The sequence below is a fragment of the Pollicipes pollicipes genome, unplaced genomic scaffold (genome assembly GCF_011947565.3).
Source record: "Pollicipes pollicipes isolate AB1234 unplaced genomic scaffold, Ppol_2.1 Scaffold_7261;HRSCAF=8764_pilon_pilon_pilon, whole genome shotgun sequence".
In the NCBI taxonomy this organism is placed as follows: Eukaryota; Metazoa; Arthropoda; class Thecostraca; order Pollicipedomorpha; family Pollicipedidae; genus Pollicipes; species Pollicipes pollicipes.
In genome coordinates this window covers 7244180-7264197 of record NW_023597054.1, presented here as the reverse complement: position 1 = coordinate 7264197, position 20018 = coordinate 7244180, and the positions used below count along the sequence as shown (strand labels likewise).

Genomic DNA, 20018 nt, shown 5'->3' with positions numbered 1-20018 from the left:
CGTCCTAGTCGGGGGCCTTGTCTGTTAAGCTGCTCGGGCACACCAGTTGTTCGGGGGCCCTGCACATTGGGTCCTGGGTACATCCTATTTTAATGTAGGGTCGTACTATAGGAGGCCACTACTATTACTAACATTTCTGGACACTCTTAAGCGATTAAAGAACCCAAATAGATTTTTCACACTCGACCGAAAGGTTCTTTACGCTATTGCCGGAGTTCCATATCCCGGAAAATACTCGGTTGCTCAGTGGCCATTTACACTGGTATCATGTTTTTCCCACTTGCTCAGAGGGCCTAGTGCTGTTGCCGGACCCCATATAAGGTAAAGCACCGAGGCGCTCGACGATCAGTGCCCTCTACATTGATCTCGGTCCCTTCCCCATTGAACTCATTTGTGGAGGACCCTTCGCTCTTGTCCAGGCTCTTTCTATTAACCTACCCGGACACTTTTGATCGCATTAGTTCATTTACACTGGTCTTGGGTTATTCCTCTTTGCTCCGGGGGTCCTGTGCTCTGGTCGGGCCCGATGTGTTTGCCTGCCGGGATGCTCCAAATCGTTCAGTAGACATCGTATTGGCCTTACGTTCTTCTCGCTTGCTCTGAAGACCCTACACTGTTGACGGGAATCTCTTTGTTGGCCTACCGCGGCACCCCCGATCGCTCAAATGCCGTTCCTATTGGTCTCGGGTTTCCCAAATCACAGAAGTTGACGCTGCTGCTATCGCCGCTGACGGAGACCTAAATCTTAGTGGAAAGGATAGCGGCTTTACGTCTCGCTGACTGATAGGGAGATTTCGAGGCGGATGCCTTCATAAGATGGTGGGCCGGGGTCTTCGTGTAGGATACGGTGGTGGCGTGGCCGGGGTCCGAACCTCAGACTGACGGGTCCAGAGTCGAGCGCCCGAACGATTTTAACACCACCATCCCCGACCTAAATCCGTATCGGCCGAGACGCTCTTGATCGCTCCGAGACCATCCGCATTGGTCATGGGTTCTTGTAATGAAGTCATGAAGTGATGAAGTGATGAAGTCAAATGACAGGAAGCCTAACAAGGCGGGCTGCGTCCGTTCTGGTTTCCCAATGCCATCCTTAACTTGAAGCACTCAAAGGCTACAGCCGATTTTCGAGTTTTAAGCAGCAGGATATTCACCAGCGCCTGAACTAGGATCCGTGAAAAAGTTATGACTCCTCAACGTCCTCCTTTAAGGTCAAATGCGAGATTAAAGGACGGGGAATTCCATATCAATCCAGACCTAACGGCGATTTAGGATTTTTAATCACCGGCTTTTCTTCGGCGCACAAACTATCGTGCGCCAGAAAGTGCTGGTCACCCGCCAAGGTCAAATGACGGGCAACACTACGCCATCAAATTATTTCATACAATCTGGGGGGGGGGGGGGGCTATAAGGAATTTCCCTTCTTTGGTCTGTGGTTTTTGCCTTGTAGAGTAACCTCAAAAGGTCAGGATTTTTTGACACTCCAGTTCATGCGCTGGTGAATATTTTGTGGTTAAAAAACCGAGATCAGCCTGTAACTTCTGAGCGACGCGGAATTGTCTGTCTTTTGACTTTGAATTGGGTATTGAACGGCACATGGCATTGTAAACCAGACGTCAATGTCCGGTGCTCTCGTACCATAAGTGGCCATTTGACGTGTTTTCAGCGAAATCAGAACTCGCGGCTAAATAAATAGCTAAATACATCACTAGCTTCTCAGACTGCTTCATTCCCCACGAAGTGATTTCCGACACCAGTCAGTGCGCAAAGTAGAAGTTTGGTAACTGGGGGAACCCACCGCAAAACCCACCAATGACCGCATAACGGGGCTCCCACCGCAAAACGGGGACCGCCAGTTTGGCACAGGTTTTTACAAATCCAAAGGGGTCGTCGATTTCTGCCGAATGTTATACCGAGTTACTACTAACGTCACGCACGTGGAAATTTTGCTGAGTAGATAGACAGCGCTGGAGAAATGCGACAAAATCCGTCATGTAAATGAGGTTCATTCCCAGCACCGGCAGCTAACCACCACATCGACATGTTTTATCACATTTTAAGTAATGTGCGCGCCATGAAGGCCACGTGCACGGTTAACAAAGATACATTATTCTCGAGTCAAACCACCGTCAGAGATGTTGACACCGGGAAGAATCTGTACCTCGAACGAGGCCTCCAGCGCAAGAGCAACTGCCGCTACCAAGCTGTCATCGTCACAGCGCAACAAACGGCACTAAAGCTTGAGCAAAATCACAGAAGTCCACGTACGAATGTAAGTACCAATCCAAAGACAAATACAGAGCCGTCTCGGTAGCCGTACCGAAGGCCCCATTATTATTGCGAACATAGCCAGATACCGTTGGAAACAGCCGGATATACAATTGCAACGGGCATGCTGAAGTTTGAATTATCCGGCCCTCTATTGTCGATGGAATGCTCTAACACAAAGGCACGCGATCTGAAGTGCGTATATCACGTACATGAATGGGAAACCGTTAACACTACTTTACCATTTTCGAAACACGTGAGGCCTATATAATTACGGCATGCTCGGCGATTGGAGGTACTTTTTTAAAGACGACTGGTAAGCTGAAAATATTAATATTGTACAAGCCAACATACTGAGCGAGCCTTTTCGGGCAAAGGAAATATGCATTGCAGACAGCGTAACTTCTCGCGTTGCTGAGTCAGAATGCCTCCTTCAATACTATTAGCTGCATCACTCCTCTCACATGTCTCATCACTCACAAGTGCTGACCTGGAGACCAGCCAGAAAAGCAACGACGTACACAGAGTTCATCGCTCAGCTCCACCGCCTTCGCCCGTCATCCACGGATCCTTTGGCCTGATCTCCCTGCTCGAAGTGCACGAGGCCCGGAAGGAGATCGTCTACTCCTGCTTCCTAAAGGCGAGTTGGGCGACCGATGACCGGGACGCGGACCAAGAGGACCTGTTTGCACCGCGCGTGCTGCCGGCGGACCCCACGCGTGTCGACCTCGCTGGCTTCCTGGCGCCGGCCACCACCGTGGAAACGAATGGCGGGCTCTTCCACCAGGTCACCATGGCGACGGTGGCGCAGCACTGCCAGTTCGACTACGCCCACTTCCCGTTCGACACACAGACGTGCCTGATCCGGCTGCGTTCGACGTCGCCCAACGCGCGGCTCAACGTCTCTGACGTGCGGCTGGAGCCGGACTTTGACGCGCTGCAGCAGAAGTTCGCCGTGCGTGTGCGGCAGCGACAGCCAGCTGCCGCCCACGAGCAGGCGGTGGAGCTGCAGTTGCGGCGACGCATCGGCGCGCACCTGGCGCGGCTTTACGCTCCCAGCGCGCTGCTGGTGTCGGCCAGCTGGCTGGCGGCGCTGGTACCCGTCTCGCTGATCCGCAGCCGGCTGCCGGTCACCATTCTTGCCCTGCTGACGCTGCTGCTGACGTGCGGTACGGCGCAGCGGCGCGGCCCCAGCAGCGAGGCGCCGCGCTCCGCCGCACACGCCTGGGAGATCGGCTGCCTGGTGTTCTCGCTGGTCAGCGTGCTGGAGGCTGTGCTGGACATGAGGTTGGTGGTGCGGGCGACGGGTCAGGGCGGCCAGCGCTGGGAGCGGGTTGAACGGTGCGGCGCGCGGGTCTATTTCAAACTGTATGCGCTCTGCTGGATCATCTTCTGCATGGTGTACTGGCTCTGCTACGTCCCGGCCTGGCGCAGCATCTCGCACGACTGAACACTCGGCACTACAGCTGGGCCAGTGTCAGACAGCTGTAGGTGTCAAGGCTGCCAGGGAAATGCATTCACGTTGCTTTCAGAGAACTGTAAAATTGTGTGTTCGCCCGAGGATCTACTATTCGTGTAAACGTATGCTGCACTGATACACCATCACTGGAGACGACAATGGTTTAGTGAACTGCAATATTTCTCTATTCACGAAGTAATGTCATGCAATACAAATAAGTAATCAAGCGGTACTCGCCTACGGCGCCACGCTCACTCGGGCAGTTAAGTATTTATGCAGTCTGCCGATCAGATTGACGTGATGTTTTCCTCTCAACGAAGATACTGAACGAAGAAGGTGGCATGCATGATGGCGATAGAGGTGATACAGATGACAGGACACCACACTGGCAAGGGTATTACAGCGTTCCACCGTACTCATCGCCACGGTGTTTGTTGCTCATCACGTATTTACAGGAAAATCGCAGGTAAAGGATGGATTAAGATCTGATTTCGTCATCATCCTCATCATTGGCAAACGGAAAATGCGGATAACAATCGACGCATTTTGTTATTTTTATACGTTTGTGTCGGGTCATCAGCGGCAGTGTGACAATCACGATCGGTAACACTACCGCGGCTGTTTGTGAACGTCCCGCCGCCGGAGTTGCATTCTGCTGGACCTAGTCATAACCCAGGTATGTATCGTGTGGGTTCGATGTGGGCGACTCCTCCGCCAGACCCCTGCGCACAGAAAGTACGGCATCCATTGGGTTAAAAGATATATTCGATTTTTGCACGCTTAAACTGATGCCCAAAACACGAGAAAGCAGCTGGCATTCCCAAAACTACAACACCCGTCTTTTGGAGCGTTATTCGCCACCTTCGGCCGTTCCCTTATTCAAGTGTTAGTAACTATAAAACAGATTTGCTCACAACATAATCCAAAGCTCGATTGCTGGCAAGCCGTTGGCAGTGTGGAATGTAGAGACGCATATGCGTGGCAGCAGTTAACAAATGCGTGTATACACCCGAATACAGTTCATTGCGTTCAACAATGCATGATGCGAACCATCCGCCAAATGCTAATGTTAGTAAGATGTAGTACAGATGTTATATCCTAACGCGACACCCGACACCTACCCACACCTCTGAATGGGCGCCTTCGGCCGGCGCTGTCGGCTCGGCCCGCCAGCGGGGGTGTTTGGGCACGCGCACCGGTCACCAGAGGGCAGACGACTTGCCACCGGGCGGCGCCTGCACCCGAACCCCGGTCCTCGGATGAGAACCGCCGCTCTCCGATCGTTCCGCTGAAACACCGCGTCCTCCGTCAGTCGCCATCCGCTGCTAACTACACGTGTGGTCGCGAAACCCATTGTGGATAGTGATCAAACATGTTGTCCAGCATGTCAAATCATCCCCAAACCAGGGCCTTTTGTTTCGCCTGCTATGTCCTTATGTACACTTTTTAGCATTCACGATTCTAACACCTTGATACCTTGAAACCAGCACAAGAGTGTGAAAAATCTACGGTGCCGGACGTCATAAGCGTGCCCACCAGAGTTACACTACACAACGCTTTCCATGGGTTGGTATATTTTGCAAGCCAATGCAACACAGCTGATGTTTTTCCCCAGGAGTGTTAAACACGACCAAATTGGAGCTGTGCGGACTACGCCGATAACACTATTTTTACACGCCTATAGTCGGTGAGAGAAGCACCAGACATTGCTCCGATGGGCTCCGTCCAACACTCACCTGGAGTCAGCCGGGTCGGCGCAGACGGAGCGTACCCCGGCTCCGGCTCCGGCTCCGGCTCCGGCTCTGGCTCCGGCGCACCGCCGCTCTCCTGGCAGTCCGGGTCAGCCGTGCTGCTGCGGTCCACCGGCTGCGGCACGCGCACCTCATCGCGCTGATGCACGCGCAAGTATACCTCGGGCGAGAAGGCCGGCGTGGCGACGAAGCGGCCGGCGCCACGCTCCACGCGCAGCTCTCCCTCGTCCAGGCAGAGGCGGCCGCGCGACACCACGCACTCGGCCACGCCGCGGCACCGCATGCCCTCGAACACGTTGAAGTCGCAGCGCTGGTGGTGCGTGCGCGCCGAGATGACCCGGCTGGCCTCGCCATTCCAGACGACGATGTCTGCGTCGGAGCCGACGGCGATGACGCCCTGGCGGAGCGTGGACACGGGGTCGTGTGACGATGCCGACCGACGACAGGCAGGCACACGCTGATCACAGAAGCAGACGGATGGACGGCCTTACCCACATATGGTGAGCAGGTATGGTATGCCGCGCCTGGTGATGACATCCATGACATGGCAGCATACAGTGTAATGCGCCATAATGATGCCATAGGGTTATCACTGATTGGAAGGTGGGATCAGCGCAGGATCATGTTGCAAGTAAAAGTTTCGGGTGCAGTGAGAAGAATTCCAACTGTTTCAAGACGCGTGCGTTTATGGTGAGTTGGAATAGCCGTGTAGTATTCCTATTTCACGGACTGATTGTCAACCTCACTTTTCTGACCTTCAAACAGTGATTACATTCATTTTCCCTGTGCAAAGTACCACCTAAAAGCCAACAAGTTCGGACACTTAACCTACCTTCCGGGGATAGACGTTGAATATTTTGGCCGCGTTTGTGCTGGTGACGGCCACAAAGCGGCGCGGGTCCATCTTGCCAGAGGCGACACCCTTCTCCCAGATGACAGACATGCGGTCCTCCACGCCGTTCACGCCGTTCGGGATTTTCGTGAAGTCGCCCTTGCCCATAGCCTTCTGTTCAGAGGTGAACGTGCAGTTGTCCGTGCCGGTGCACTGCAGGTCGTTACTGCAACATAACGGCCTATTTCAACATATGACAAGCGGGACATGACCAGGCGTACTTCCAGCAAAGGCGGTGACAATTCTGCCCAGAAGGCCTTGGAAGGTAATATGGAACAAGCTTTCTTTCACATTCTTAATTCAACCCTTTATGAAGACTGAACTCCTGTCAAGTCCACCATATGACGCATTGCGCCGTTTATGGTCCTTTAACGACCTAGTTCTGTTCTGATATTGTCGGATCTTCTGACATCTTTAGGTCCCTCAAATTACCCTTGAGGGACCACGGCCGTGTCGTAGTTCATACACAATCCACATGCCGTCGATGGTTTACTTGCATTAAGTTATCGCAGATTTAACAATTGTGGTCGCTTTGCGTCGTTCATAGTTTGCCGATATTTTCATGCCGATTTTAGCCAGGAATCTAAAAAAGCAGTCAGCACAGGTCATGGGCTAACGACCCCGCAACGATGAGATACAACCTTTACAGCGCACGAAGCGCACCGAAAACGTTCCGATAAAATCCCCAGAACATTCCGGCTAACATCAGCTTACTATCGCACACCGAGGACGAGGCCAGCGGGCTGCCGCCGCCGCCCCAGTTGCCTCCCACGCCCGGCTCCTTACTTGGCCAGCATGTCCATGAGGTAGGCAGGTGTGCTGGGGTCGGGTCGCAGCGGCGGGCCCATGACGTGCGCGGCCGCGTGCCGCCAGCACCGGTTCCAGTAGTGGGTGCCGTCGGTGCCCAGGCCAGCGGCGATCGGCTCGCCGTACACCACGTGACCCTGGCGCCGCTTGGCCGACACCACGTCGGCCGCCGACTTGGACATCACGTGCACCACGTACAGGGGGCAGCCCACCTGGTTGGCCAGCACGCAGGCGCGATTGGTGGCCTCAGCCTCGACCTCCTCCGGTCGGCACAGCTCGTGACCCTCGGGCCCGGTCACACCGGCCGCCAGCATCCGCTGGCTCATCTGCCGGGCGGTTGGTAGCAACCATCAGATGTCGACGAGAGCTGATAATGACGATGATGCGGCGTGGGGACACATCGAACGGTCAGTGGATACGGATATGGCATAGCAGGGAGACTAGATACAGGTATGCCATCACAGCGAGAACCACACTGTAAAGCGGAAAGCAAGGGACCCTGTCATCCGGCGGCTGCCGCGCTGCGCGGAAAATACGCCAGCGGCCAAAACACGGACACTTCGGATGGGAGTCGCACAGCTCTATAGTGACCCTATAGCCGCACAGCTCTATAGTGACCCTATAACCGCACAGCTCTATAGTGACCCTATAACCGCACAGCTCTATAGTGACCCTATAACCGCAAACGAAACTCGACCACGTCAAGGCATTGCAAGGCCGTGGGCAGTTGAGCCACAATGCTTATGAATAAATCTGAAGGCTGATCGAAAAATGGCTGTAACCATTTTCACCTATCCCTGCCGCTCTTGAAGGAACGTGTCCCCCCACCCGCTCCTGCCCCAACTGTAATCGCCCGATCCGGTAGATAGAAAGTAAGCTAGCATGCCACCGCCATGTAGAACAGCTAGTTTTGATCAGCCATCAAATTGCATGTCAATAACTACGAGAAGTTATCACACCGTTGGACGAAAAAATATACCTCTTTGATGATGTCCCCGTTTTCCGCATGAACTTGTGCGAGGGCTCCGATGGCTTTACACTGGGTAAACGATTTTAGCAAATCTTCGTCCAGTAATTGCCAGGTGTCCTTGTAGGCCATGAACATTTTGAAAGAGTTGACCCCGCACTCGTCAACCAGCTGAGCCATCTCCTCCTTGACCTGGAACATGACCGTGAAAATGAGGCGCACACAGCTAGGAATTTCAATTTTAGCCCACTTGCAGGCGGAAGTAAGCACAAAATAGTCTTGAGCAGTGCATGGATATAGATGATGATTTTTTGTACCAGACAACAAATTTATTTTGTGCTTTGGCTGTGGCCAGGTGAGGAACAATTGAAGTGACCTGTCTTAAATTGCACCAGAAGAAAGTTAACTACGCACCAAGCGAGCAACGATTTAAATTAGGACTCCCCGTGTCGCACGCTTGAGTCATTAGTCATGATTTGAGTGCAGCGAAACGAATCAAATCCTCCTCAACGCCATCAAGTGAAAGCATGACGGACCACTGGCATTGGGAAACAAGGCCATGCCCATTGGTGGAGTATACTCGGAGAAGTTGGTGCGCCAAAGGTGCTGGAGCGGGCATGCTTCAAAAAAAAAAAACATGCAAGTATTTGGGGATGCTGCGCCCACTTTATTATGTTCTGCATCTATGGCTAGATGCTTAAATACGAATGAAGAAGTGCATTCATGTATGTATGCATATATATATATATATATATATATATATATATATATATATATATAGTACGGATAAGCTGTGGCAAAAGCGGGAACTTTTCACCTTGAAATGTCAGGTTTCGATTATACATGCTCCATTTACAGCATACGCAGGAAGACATACGAACTGAACACGACGTTTTCGTAAGCTGCACTTGTGTCAGCCGTCACACTTAAGTCTGCACCGTCACAGAGACCATGCCGTGTCGCCAACTGCTAATATACGCCACGAGCCTCAGCCCCCTCCCACCGCGTGCCGTACCTTATCCGACCACCAGGTGACGCCGACGTGGAAGCCGTAGTCGCAGCAGACCTTGTCGTCGGCCCAGCGGCGCCACTGCACGTAGGCAGAGACGAGCGACTCGTTCCGCTGCGGCAGCACGAAGTCCAGGATCATGGTGGTGCCGCCGGCCAGCGCGGCGCGCGTTCCCCAGTAGAAGTCGTCGACGGCCGACGTGCCCATGAACGGCAGCTGCATGTGCGTGTGCGTGTCGATACCGCCTGTGGCCGAGCAGACGGTTAGCCCCGGAGGCGACGCGGTGGACAGCGGAGGTCGGCCAGGCCGCCGGTGGCAGCCAGAAAGACCGAGGGAGATAGGTGGGCGAAGCGAAGTTGTTCAGCAACTTCAAAGTGTCTAGTATGTATCTAATTTGGGCGGCAATGACCGACGCTTGCAGAAAACAGCAGCAAAAACAAATGAGAAAATTCGTTAAGTGTCACCAGCTTACAGCCTCGGCAGTTATTGCGTCATGAGCATGCGGCGTACGGACCTCAACACATATGGGAAGGTTCAGCACTAACCTCATGACGGTACGTGGAAAGAAAGGTACAACAATGCCTCTGAGCCGCCCTCTCCCCGCGCAAAGGCAAAGGCAAAGGCAAAGGCAAAGGCAAAGGCAAAGGCAAAGGCACACGCACACGCGCACGCGCACGCGCACGCACACGCACACGCACACGCACACGCACACGCACACGCACACGCACACGCACACGCACACGCACACACATGGTCCAATTGAGGACGAGCTCCGCGCACCTGCGACATAGCATAGCACCAGTAATTGTTACTCAGAAGCGCGTTTAGTGATTTGAACATATCTTAAGCTAGACTCAGGCAAAACAGCGGAACGAAGTTTATATGCTAGAATTCTAACTTAAATCCAATATTCCACATTTGAATATATTGAAGGAAGCATCAGACGTGATGAAATATATTCCCTTATAACTACTGGCATAATGCATGGAAAAGACTGCTGCGGACAACACAATTTTTCCATTCAGTAAATATGCCCTCAATACGTTATTGTTTGGTATTGTTGTTCTGTTGTTGTTGTTTGCTATTGTTATTGTTCAGCTATTGTTCTGGGTATGCTGTTAATAGTTGTAGCATATCTTTTAAATGGTACAGTTCCTTTTCATGTTCCAGATTGTCAGAACTGATTGATGAGTACATACACAGTTCTACTAGCCAATCATAAGTAAAACTATTTGCATAGCCAAACATGATGTTGACAAGCCATCAAATACAAACACCATAGTGATTGAAAATATTAAATCCCAAAACTATCAGCAGGAACGCGGGAAATATGCTCAAGTTGGTGGGGGGGGGGGGGGGGGGAGGAAGGGGGAGAGGCGAGCACCGACTTGTCAAAATGGCCTGTTAAATTAGATTATGCGTCCCTTACAAACCAGCATGGACCCTATTCAGGTCGAAATGGACCCTATACAGATCATATGTGCCTCCACGTCGCTCTCTTTACTCCACAATCGCTCAACGGAAACGCCCGGGGATACACACAGGGGACCGGCGTCACCAGGGCCGAGAGCGCTCGTCTTTGGACGGTACACGGATGCTTCAAGAATTGGGTTGCCGCGGTTGTGTAGCACAGTGCTATATTTCCTGGCCAGGCCGTGCCGTAGCAGCCGGTGGCTGTACCTACCACGGTGCAAATTCTTTCCGGATGCTTTTTTATTACTTATTTGTAGGCTGTTTTTTTATTTCTTTTCATCTTCCGCACCGTGATGAGCCAGCAGGCGATTGCAAGCAAGCACTTACATTTTGCTCTTTAAACGTACCGCACATGTAGCTATTGGGGGAAGCGTTACACATCTGCTTAAGCCTCGGACTGTACTGGGCCCGTTCACACGCTTTCTGCAGCGTTTGCACATAGGACATAGGTACAGCTGCCGCGCTACTAGCGTGACCAAGGCGCATTCGTCTTTCCACCCCGCCTTATATGAGCCAAACTCCGGAGGCGTTTGGAAACCGCAGCTTTCCAACCATTCTTAGAAGCAGTTCGTCTTAGAAGTGCCTGTGCATCGTTGTGGACCGACCCAGTGGGTCGTCTTTCATCATCGCGAAGATTTGAACACCCCTGGCAGCGGGAAACTTGCCTGCTGTAGGGTAGATTTGAACACCCCTGGCAGCGGGAGACTTGCCTGCTGTAGGGTGGTGGCAAGTGTTTTCCTGGAAAACCTTGGTAGAATGGAATGGCAGCCAGGCCGGGATCGCTGAGCTGAGCTGCGATCGGGCGCGCAATGAGAACCTTGGCAAGGACGGGGGGGGGGGGGGGGAGCGTATGGTTGACGAAGGGCCTCCTGATAGTGAAAGGGCCCTCCCCCGGAAAACTCGCCGGTTATGGCCCTTTTGCAAATCGCGGGCCCGTCCTTGCCCCTGCCTGGAAAATGAGCCCCAAGTGCTCAGACTGATCTGAAGGCGACAGCTGGGTGTTGGTAATCTCCGCCCGAAATAAATGAACACTCTCGTCTCAGTAGTCCTCAGTCGGCACAAGAGGTCCTGTAACAGACATTTGAGATCACGTGCCTACGGATGGAGTTTTTCATGCGACCCGCGGCCAGCCCTTCGCGTCATTCAGCCCTCCAACCGGGCCATTGATCTTTGGTCCCGGGGCCCTTCGGCCCCCCTTCGAACCCCCTTAAAAAGCCCGTGACCGACTCGGGGCCACAGGCCGACACTGACCTCCTGTTAGGCATCATGAGCCCCTGACCGACACAGGAGCCCCAGCCATTGTTTCAGACAGCCGATCAATACAAATCGTGGCCTCCGGCCTTGCTCCTGCTTGGAAAATGGCGCCACGTTTCAAACTACCAGGGAGCCAGCTGTTCGGTGTTCGTGTTCTCTGGCGGCTGAGGAGTCCGAATTGTCTCAGGGAGCCCTCAGATGGTGCAAAAGGACCTCTGGCTAATATTGCAGGTCGCATCCCTACGGGCTGCGTTTCCTCATGTGACCTGAAGCCAGTCCTTCAGGCCCCTATGCCCTCAAACCGCGCCTTTGATCGTCCGTTCCGGTGGGCCGTCCGAGCCCCTCTTCAGATCTCGTCGAACACTGTCCTTGGTCGGCTCGGGCCCCTTACAAACACGAGACCCTTTGTTAGGCACTGTGGGCCCCTGACAGATAAAGGGATCCCCACCAGCGCAGATCACTGGCCCCGGCTTAGTAGCTGACTGGGACGTGGACGATCCGGTCCGTTCCGACACGGAGCTGACTGCGCGGTGCTGGTGGTGCCTGACGGACATATAGGCCCATATCGACTCAGGGTTTCCCGGTCGGCGCAAAAGACGCTCTGACTGTCATTTGATGGCACGTTCCCGCAGACCAGGACCCTGATTAAGACCCCAGCCAACCCTTCGTACTCTCAACCTTCCAATCTGACTCCTGATAGTCGTTCCCGGTGGGCCCTCCAGGCCCTTCGGTCCTCCTCGAACACTGCCTCCAGCCAACTTGGGGCCCCTTGCCAACACAAGGTCCCCATTCCGGCTTTGTTCCTGGTTGGAAAATGGATCCTCAAGACCCCCAATGAACCCCAAGGCCCTCAAGGTGTGTGACCGCGGGACCCCCAATGGACCCGCGGTCACACACCGCGCGAGCCAAGCGCTGCGGGCCGTGCGCTCGTGTCACCAAGAGAGTGTGACCGGCCAGACAAGCCCGGTACAGATGGAACGGTCCCCACACAGTAATATCGGCTAACTGAGTTGTGGGTTTGCGCCTCAGACATGCCTCACATCGATGGACCGGACCTTACAATTTCATACTGGCTAGCTGAGTTTCACACAAATAATTTTCTGAAGCGATGTCATTTGATGACTGCCCCAGTTAAATGAACCCTACCTCCGTGCGGCTCACGAGAGCTTGGGCCCATGCAGATGCTTCTTCTATCTTCGGGCATATAAGATATAATTGACTGATCGTGTTGTACGTGGTCTCAAACAAATAATCTTCCTTTCGTACGCTGCCTGTTCACGGGCTTCAAAAATCACAAGAACAGTGTGTCAGCAATAAACAAATATGAAAAGCAAGTGACATTCGGGCTAGCGATGGAACCGTGATTGATTCAGAAGTTTATTTGCAGTTTCATTTCTTAAGTCTCTAGTTTAATTACCATGGTTCATTTTTTTCTAGCATGTGTAAGAAATGACGAACTCCCGAAAGCACTTATCAACCCAACAGTTCACGAGTAACGGAAACATTGCAATGTCGTATTGTGTCTTCAGCCGTGACATCTCGGCGGACGTTGCAATGTCGTATTGTGTCTTCAGCCGTGACATCTCGGCGGACGTTGCAATGTCGTATTGTGTCTTCAGCCGTGACATCTCGGCGGACTAAAGCACTGCCATAAGGAAAGTAGCACCAGGTCGTACTGACCCTCAATTGACCCATTGCTTAATGATTGCATACTCACAATTTTTGATGCGCAGTGATCACAAAGTTTTTAATAAGTCCACTGCATCGTTTCTACATCACTTAAAGTCACGGTCGGTGCCGTGACCTGAGGCTAAGAAGTCATATTGTCTTCATAAATAAAATGGGAACACGTGACTGGGAACAACTCACGTAGGTTGGCGTTACCAAGAAGGTACGATTTCTCATGGTCACTATGTTTATCATTCAGCTATAATCCAGCAAAGACCCTTTGACACATGCCTTTCACAAATCACTGAGACCATAGCACGGCGACCGGTGATTGGATCGACGTAGAACTTTCCTAGGTAAATGCGTAGCCTTCAAAGCCCACGTTTACTCCTTTCACCTCTAAATGTAATAAGTAGGTGCAAACAAATACGTGCCTACAAGTTGTCGAAAATACAAAAAGCAAATAAAACTGCCGGAGCAGTTATGAAAACACAATCTTTCGCAATCTTGAACCATTTGTACCTATCAACTCCATTAATAACTTCACATACCACATGAGTGGAAGCGCTTATGAAAACGCGGGATGTCGCTAAGTAGCACGGACGTTGAAATGGTACACACTCAATGCCTATGGTTCGCACCGAAGCCATTTTTTCCCTGCTTGTCACGGCGTGTCCCAAGCAAACTAATGATTACATCATAAGCGCGTGCCACCAGAGCAACGGCCGGCACTGGACGGATGCTGACATGTCTCAAACATGATCCGCACGCCTCAGAGAGCTGATCCGTTTACGGGTCTCCAGCCGCCAAGTATAGAACATAAACAATGTCGGCATGACGTACGACTACGTGCCAGGCGGACCGACACGCACCTCTTCAGAGCTCGACCCAGTCTGTCTGTATCTCAAACAAAGCCAGAGCACGCAAAAGAAATATCAAGCAGAGAAATTTGATTTCCAGGGAAGTTGACAAACTGAATCGTAACATAAAGGCAAATATCGCTCCGCAAGTGGAACAAAATTTCCGTTCCGCAAGTAGGTACACCGCGCGCGTGGAACAAAATTTCAAACGTTGGTATCCTTGACCATGAAAGATCTTAACACAATAGTTTAAGGTGTGTTAAACGTCTTAAAAGTGACAGAGCAACCACAAGTCGGCGGATATACTGAAAACCACGCTACAAAATGATTCGAAGCTGAGGGTGCAGCTGCAGAGCAGTAAGGAGGATCGCCGCTCCATTATTCCCCAAAAGAGGTGAACAATTTTGTAGGGGTAGCGATTTGGGGACCAGCAGCTTTCTGAAATGTTTGATGAATCATTTTGTAAACATGAATGCATAAAAACTGCGCAACTAACCAATTTCCGTGGGGACAAATCAGAACAAACTTTGTGGGAAACGTAAATTAAAAGTGGTGATGCTTACGTCAACAATTGAGCTCCTCACACAAGAAGTATGCACGGATAACATAGACTGCGTTTTCGAACGAAAACACCAACATTTAATAAACCCCTGTTGTGTAGTAACACCACGACAACATACACCCACGTGGGTCTATTCTTAAAGGGCAAGATGAAACACCGTAGACATCGTGATTATGATTAGACGTGCAATTCACACTTCTTGCAACCGCTTGCCTTCCACACATATGCACTGGACATAGAATTCTCGAGCTCATTTTCAGCGCGTTACTGTCCTTGTTATTGTTATCACATGCCACCACGCCGCTGAGGCTCTGATGGCGTTTCAGCGGGCCAGGAGCCTCACCGAAGAGGCCGTAACACACATGTTATTAGCCTTCTGCGTTCGCCACGTGGCTCAAACTTTTCCCTGTATAAAATCGGAACGCCAAACACGAGCTGGGAGGCGTCAACGCCGTCGTGGAAAACACGCCATTTGGAAAAATGGCTGTTGCACGAAGGAGGTAAATCGGCAGGTTATGTTTTGCGGCAACAGATACATGTTCATGACATATTTTGCACGAGTGATGCGCCCGAAATGTCTCAGCCTTTCTCCATAAGACTTCATCAGTTTGATTGGCTGTGGTGATGGAGGTCGCCAAGGGTATCGTATTATGGCATTTTGCCGTTTTCGTAAGCACAGACCAGGGTGGATATGATGGCCCTAATCTGGAAACACTATTCTAAGATTCAGATTTTTTGGCAAACATATACCCGACATAGAAGTACAAATTGCACGACCAGCAAATCTCTTCTTCCTCCTTTTTACTTTATGTTGAATTTACAATTTCTGCTATTTATCATTTCATGATTTAATTTTTTTGGTAAAATTGCCACAAGTTATATGTTGCAATTAATACTTTATCATCTAGGGGTTATGACTTATATGGCATGGCTTGTTACTTAAAATGCACTCTTAAAATTCATTATATGAGAATTTAAAAAAAAAACATTAGCATTTTCAGTTACAATTCTTCCTTCCTCTACCCCACCTGAATGCGCTCAACTTCAAATTTTATGGGGCTTTGAGGGGAAATACGATTGGGTTAATCAGATAAATGCTATTTTATTTGAGCTTCTGAGATCCTAGAATCCACAATCTATTTTGCCGTTGCCGTAAGTCCTCAGCCCGTAGCAACAGGAAAGTAACGGTACTTCCTTATCACTACGCAAATTAGACCCAGCCCATTCGGGTAGGCCTTAGACATATAAAAGTCAGGCGGTCCCTAGACACACACAAAAGGCTCAGGGTGAAGTACAAAAGAGTCAAGGTGGAGTACAAAAGAGTCAGGGTGGAGTACAAAAGGACTGCCACCAAGCTCGCTGTTGGGGTCTGCCACATCGAACCACGTCAGCAGCGCTGAGCCGCCCGTCTTACCAGGCATGACATATCTGCCTGCGGCCTCGATGACGCGCGTTCCTCCGGGGACGGCCAGGTCGGTGCCGATCGCTCTGGAACGGTCACCGTGTTCGTCACAACGCATTCGGGCCTCTCGTTTATTACTTACGACCAGCTGTTGTTCCCCGCTTTGTCCACCCTTCCTGCCAGGGTGAGAGGCAAGCGACGCCATAGAGTCTCAGCAGCTAAGGGCGTCGTTTAGTCCCAATGATGACGACTACGACCGGTTGCTGTCATCATTGGGGCTTCACAACGCACTCAGCAGTGGAGGTCATGTGACGTTGCATGTTTCCCATCCTGACAGAAGAGGCGGGCACCGCCGGGAATCAAATCTAGTGGTTGTGGTTCCCATGAAGAACCAATTCTATCTGTCGATGCTTTTTTGAATTTGCCAGAGAGGGGTTCAATTACACAGGTTTCTATGCAACATTTTGACGAGCCGTTTATATGGAATGCAATATTGCGGATTTAGCAGCAGCCGAGGGTCTCAACGAGTGTAGGAAATTAACGAGTAAAACTCAACGACATCTAAAATATACCGCCAGAATATCGCACAGCGCATCTCTGCGTTACTTTAGGATTTGTTCACGGGGCATCGTTTTATAACGTCGCTGGCACCCTGGCTCAGGCCAAATGCCTGGCTCAGGCCAAATGCCTGGCTCTGGCCAAATGCCTGGCTCTGGCCAAATGCCTGGCTCTGGCCAAATGCCTGGCTCTGGCCCAAATGCCTGGCTCTGGCCAAATGCCTGGCTCAGGCCAAATGCCTGGCTCTGGCCAAATGCCTGGCTCTGGCCAAATGCCTGGCTCTGGCCAAATGCCTGGCTCAGCCCAAATGCCTGGCTCTGGCCAAATGCCTGGCTCTGGCCAAATGCCTGGCTCAGGCCATATTCCTGGTTCAGGCCATGGGCTTGGTTCAGACCATTGGCCTGGCTCAGGCCGTACGCCAGGCAAAGACCAGTTCCTAAAGATAACCATGTACAACAATGTCAGATTTACTACGAGCCATGAAAGTTGACTAAAACTACAGCAATTATCGACCAATCACTTAAGAAACCGATTGATGCTGAACGAGCTGAAACAAATGCACATTATGACATGACTTCTGATGAGCACCATTCTCAATGCCGACCAGTTCACATGCAAAAAAACTAATTAATATTGTACCGAAGCATTGTTTGCCACATTGCCGTGCGCCTTAACTATATATCCCATACGTGTGGGGTACGGCCGTCCAGCCCAGCCTGGCTTTATTGCTAACGCAACGAGCTGGACCCGAAGCCATTAACACAACGTGCGCGTCGTGTTCACTAGAGAGCGGAAGTGCTTGCGAACTGCGAGCCCAAGTATTTATGGGACGAGCACGGGTCGCTAAAGGGCACACTAGAGCCGGTTAGTGACACCACCAACACCGTATCGTCTGCCTGCTTGCTGTAGTACATCAACAGGTGGTCACTTGCGAAGACCAAACCTTGCCGTCAGACCTTAGTTGCTCATACGCGATCAAATGGAGATATCCCGTGCGAAGTGTCGGTGTTTGCAGACTAATGCAATTACGCGAGACACCATAGTCGATTATTCAAAATTGTCTGGAATGACCGTTTAACGACAGAGGTCTGGCGAGATGAACCACGTCCCTTGGGCATTTCTGATCCCGTATGTCGTCATCAGGTGTGGAGGACGCCGCGGCAGTTCTCACCGGAAAATCCGTGCAGTACGAAAGCATTTTGAAAGTCGACCATCAAGGAGCGTTAACTAGCGGGTAGTCATCGATTTATGGAACAATGTGCCATTTTGAATTCACCTCTATTGCTTCGATAAAGGTGCGTTACCGAAATATCAACCAATCTATTTCTCCATTCCCCTGGTTTTCTCCGAGAAACAATGCCATTTCTACTGTCTTATCTTCACAATGTCTTTCAGTGTAAAACCCACACGAGTGTAGAGCACTCTGTTCAAACGGCGGCACGCCAGTAAACGGCAGCACAACCAGTTACGCCCAAATCCGAGGCGCAGTTGGTCGGCAGCGTTGGTCACCAACGTCCCTTGGCGCCGCGTCCGAGGCGCTTTGGGTCAGCAGTGGCACACACCCAGAACACCAGCACGTCTGCTGGATACATTACAGGAGCAAAATTTCGATTGTCACTGTACCGGCAACCGTTCCCGAACAAACGCCGGTGGTTGACACCGCCTCGGTGCTCCGGAATCAACTCCGGTGGGTGGCACGGCCTCGGTATTCCGGAATCAACTCCGGTGGGTGGCACGGCCTCGGTGCTCCAGTTGGCAGCGCTAGAGCTCTGCCGATGCTGCCAGCTGGAGGGCGCCGGCCAAACCATGACGGCGCCAGGCCGGCAGACATGGTGCTAGTCCGGTGACGGATTTTGGGGCGATTGTTAATGCACCTCTGATCCATACGCAGCAAGCTCGAGCGTCTGTCCGACATGCTGATATCATAGAAACAACACCCCTCTGCGTGACTGTCGTCCCGTTGCCGTGGTGGTTGCCAACACCACTCCACCAGTCCCACCGGCCGGTGTCGTTTGTTACCCCTCTGCGTGACTGTCACCACGTTGCCGTGTGGTTGCACCCACTCCACCAGTCCCACCGGCCGGTGTCGTTTGTTACATTTCATATTTCTTATCAGGGATAGGCGGCGCAAAGCGCGAGAGCAGCCACCGTCGCGATACCCACTGTATAATGCCGTCCTCCACCAGCACGTCCGGCGTCAAATATGCGATCATCGTTGACGACCCGCCCTCCGCGGATCAGAAGAGGGCCCTGTGGCAAGGCAACACACGGGGTCATCCACATCGCTGACGACCCGTCCCTCCGCGGATCAGAAGAGGGTCTTGTGGCAAGGCAACACACAGGGTCATCCACATCGTTGACGAATCGCCCTCCGCGGATCAGAAGAGGGGGCATGTGGCAAGGCAACACACGGGCTCATCCACTCCTTATATCGAGATCAAGACACGGCATGGTTCGGCACTTTGGCGGCCGGTAAGGCGTCACTGGCCGTGTACTGATCGCCGTACACCTGACACAAGGATCTCTGTGTTACATGCTGATCCCTGCTTAACTGGGAAATATCCTCTCGTGGAGCCGAGAATCTGAGCGGAACCATTCCGTGATGCGGACGTGTCATTCAATGTCAAAGTAAACCCAAGGGCGGCTTAGCAAATACCACTTTACATGGACTAAGGGCACAATGACTATCATCAGTTGTTAACGCGCTATCGCCAGTTTCCTCACTGCAGGCCTCTCATTCCGAACTCACCACGCCCGGCACTCACCGTGTCCGCCATCTCGCTGGTGTGCTGTCGAAGGTCGCCGCCCACCTCGCCACGCTGGCAATACACGCTGCGGTCCGCCGCCACTGTCACGTGCGCTAACAGGCTGCCGGCCCCCGACCGCGGCGGCACGTACACCTTTCGGTGATCGCTGATGCCGGCTCAAAGCCTTACACCTTCTTGCGACTGTTACCATCTGGTGCCGCGGGTGCTCGGGCGGGCCGCGCGGAGGCTTCACTGGCCCGTCCCGCCAGTGGGCTGAAGACTGAAGCGTAAAACATTAACATGGAGCCAGAGGCGCGGCGTAACGCGTGCGTCAAGGCTCGAAC

At 52.1% G+C, this 20018-nt stretch overlaps 2 protein-coding genes and 1 long non-coding RNA gene across 3 annotated transcripts; 1 reads left to right on the top strand and 2 right to left on the bottom strand.

Moving 5' to 3' along the window:
* Nucleotides 1–2543: 2543 nt before the first annotated feature.
* Nucleotides 2544–3715, top strand: LOC119112791 (glycine receptor subunit beta). The gene is made up of 4 exons (XM_037237072.1): nucleotides 2544–2581; nucleotides 2749–3429; nucleotides 3463–3552; nucleotides 3700–3715. Exons 1-4 carry the CDS (start codon nucleotides 2544–2546, stop codon nucleotides 3713–3715), a joined length of 825 nt encoding a protein of 274 aa, XP_037092967.1.
* A 752-nt stretch (nucleotides 3716–4467) lies between these two features.
* On the bottom strand, nucleotides 4468–5518 carry LOC119112550 (uncharacterized). The gene is made up of 2 exons (XR_005095740.1): nucleotides 5461–5518; nucleotides 4468–5012 (listed from the first exon to the last, which is right to left on the bottom strand). It is a non-coding gene; the product is annotated as an uncharacterized LOC119112550 (long non-coding RNA).
* An 88-nt stretch (nucleotides 5519–5606) lies between these two features.
* Nucleotides 5607–19140, bottom strand: LOC119112788 (Collapsin Response Mediator Protein). Its single transcript, XM_037237068.1, has 8 exons — nucleotides 19091–19140; nucleotides 16382–16455; nucleotides 9157–9395; nucleotides 8154–8333; nucleotides 7154–7500; nucleotides 6308–6533; nucleotides 5761–5872; nucleotides 5607–5614 (listed from the first exon to the last, which is right to left on the bottom strand). Exons 1-8 carry the CDS (start codon nucleotides 19138–19140, stop codon nucleotides 5607–5609), a joined length of 1236 nt encoding a protein of 411 aa, XP_037092963.1.
* Nucleotides 19141–20018: the final 878 nt, after the last annotated feature.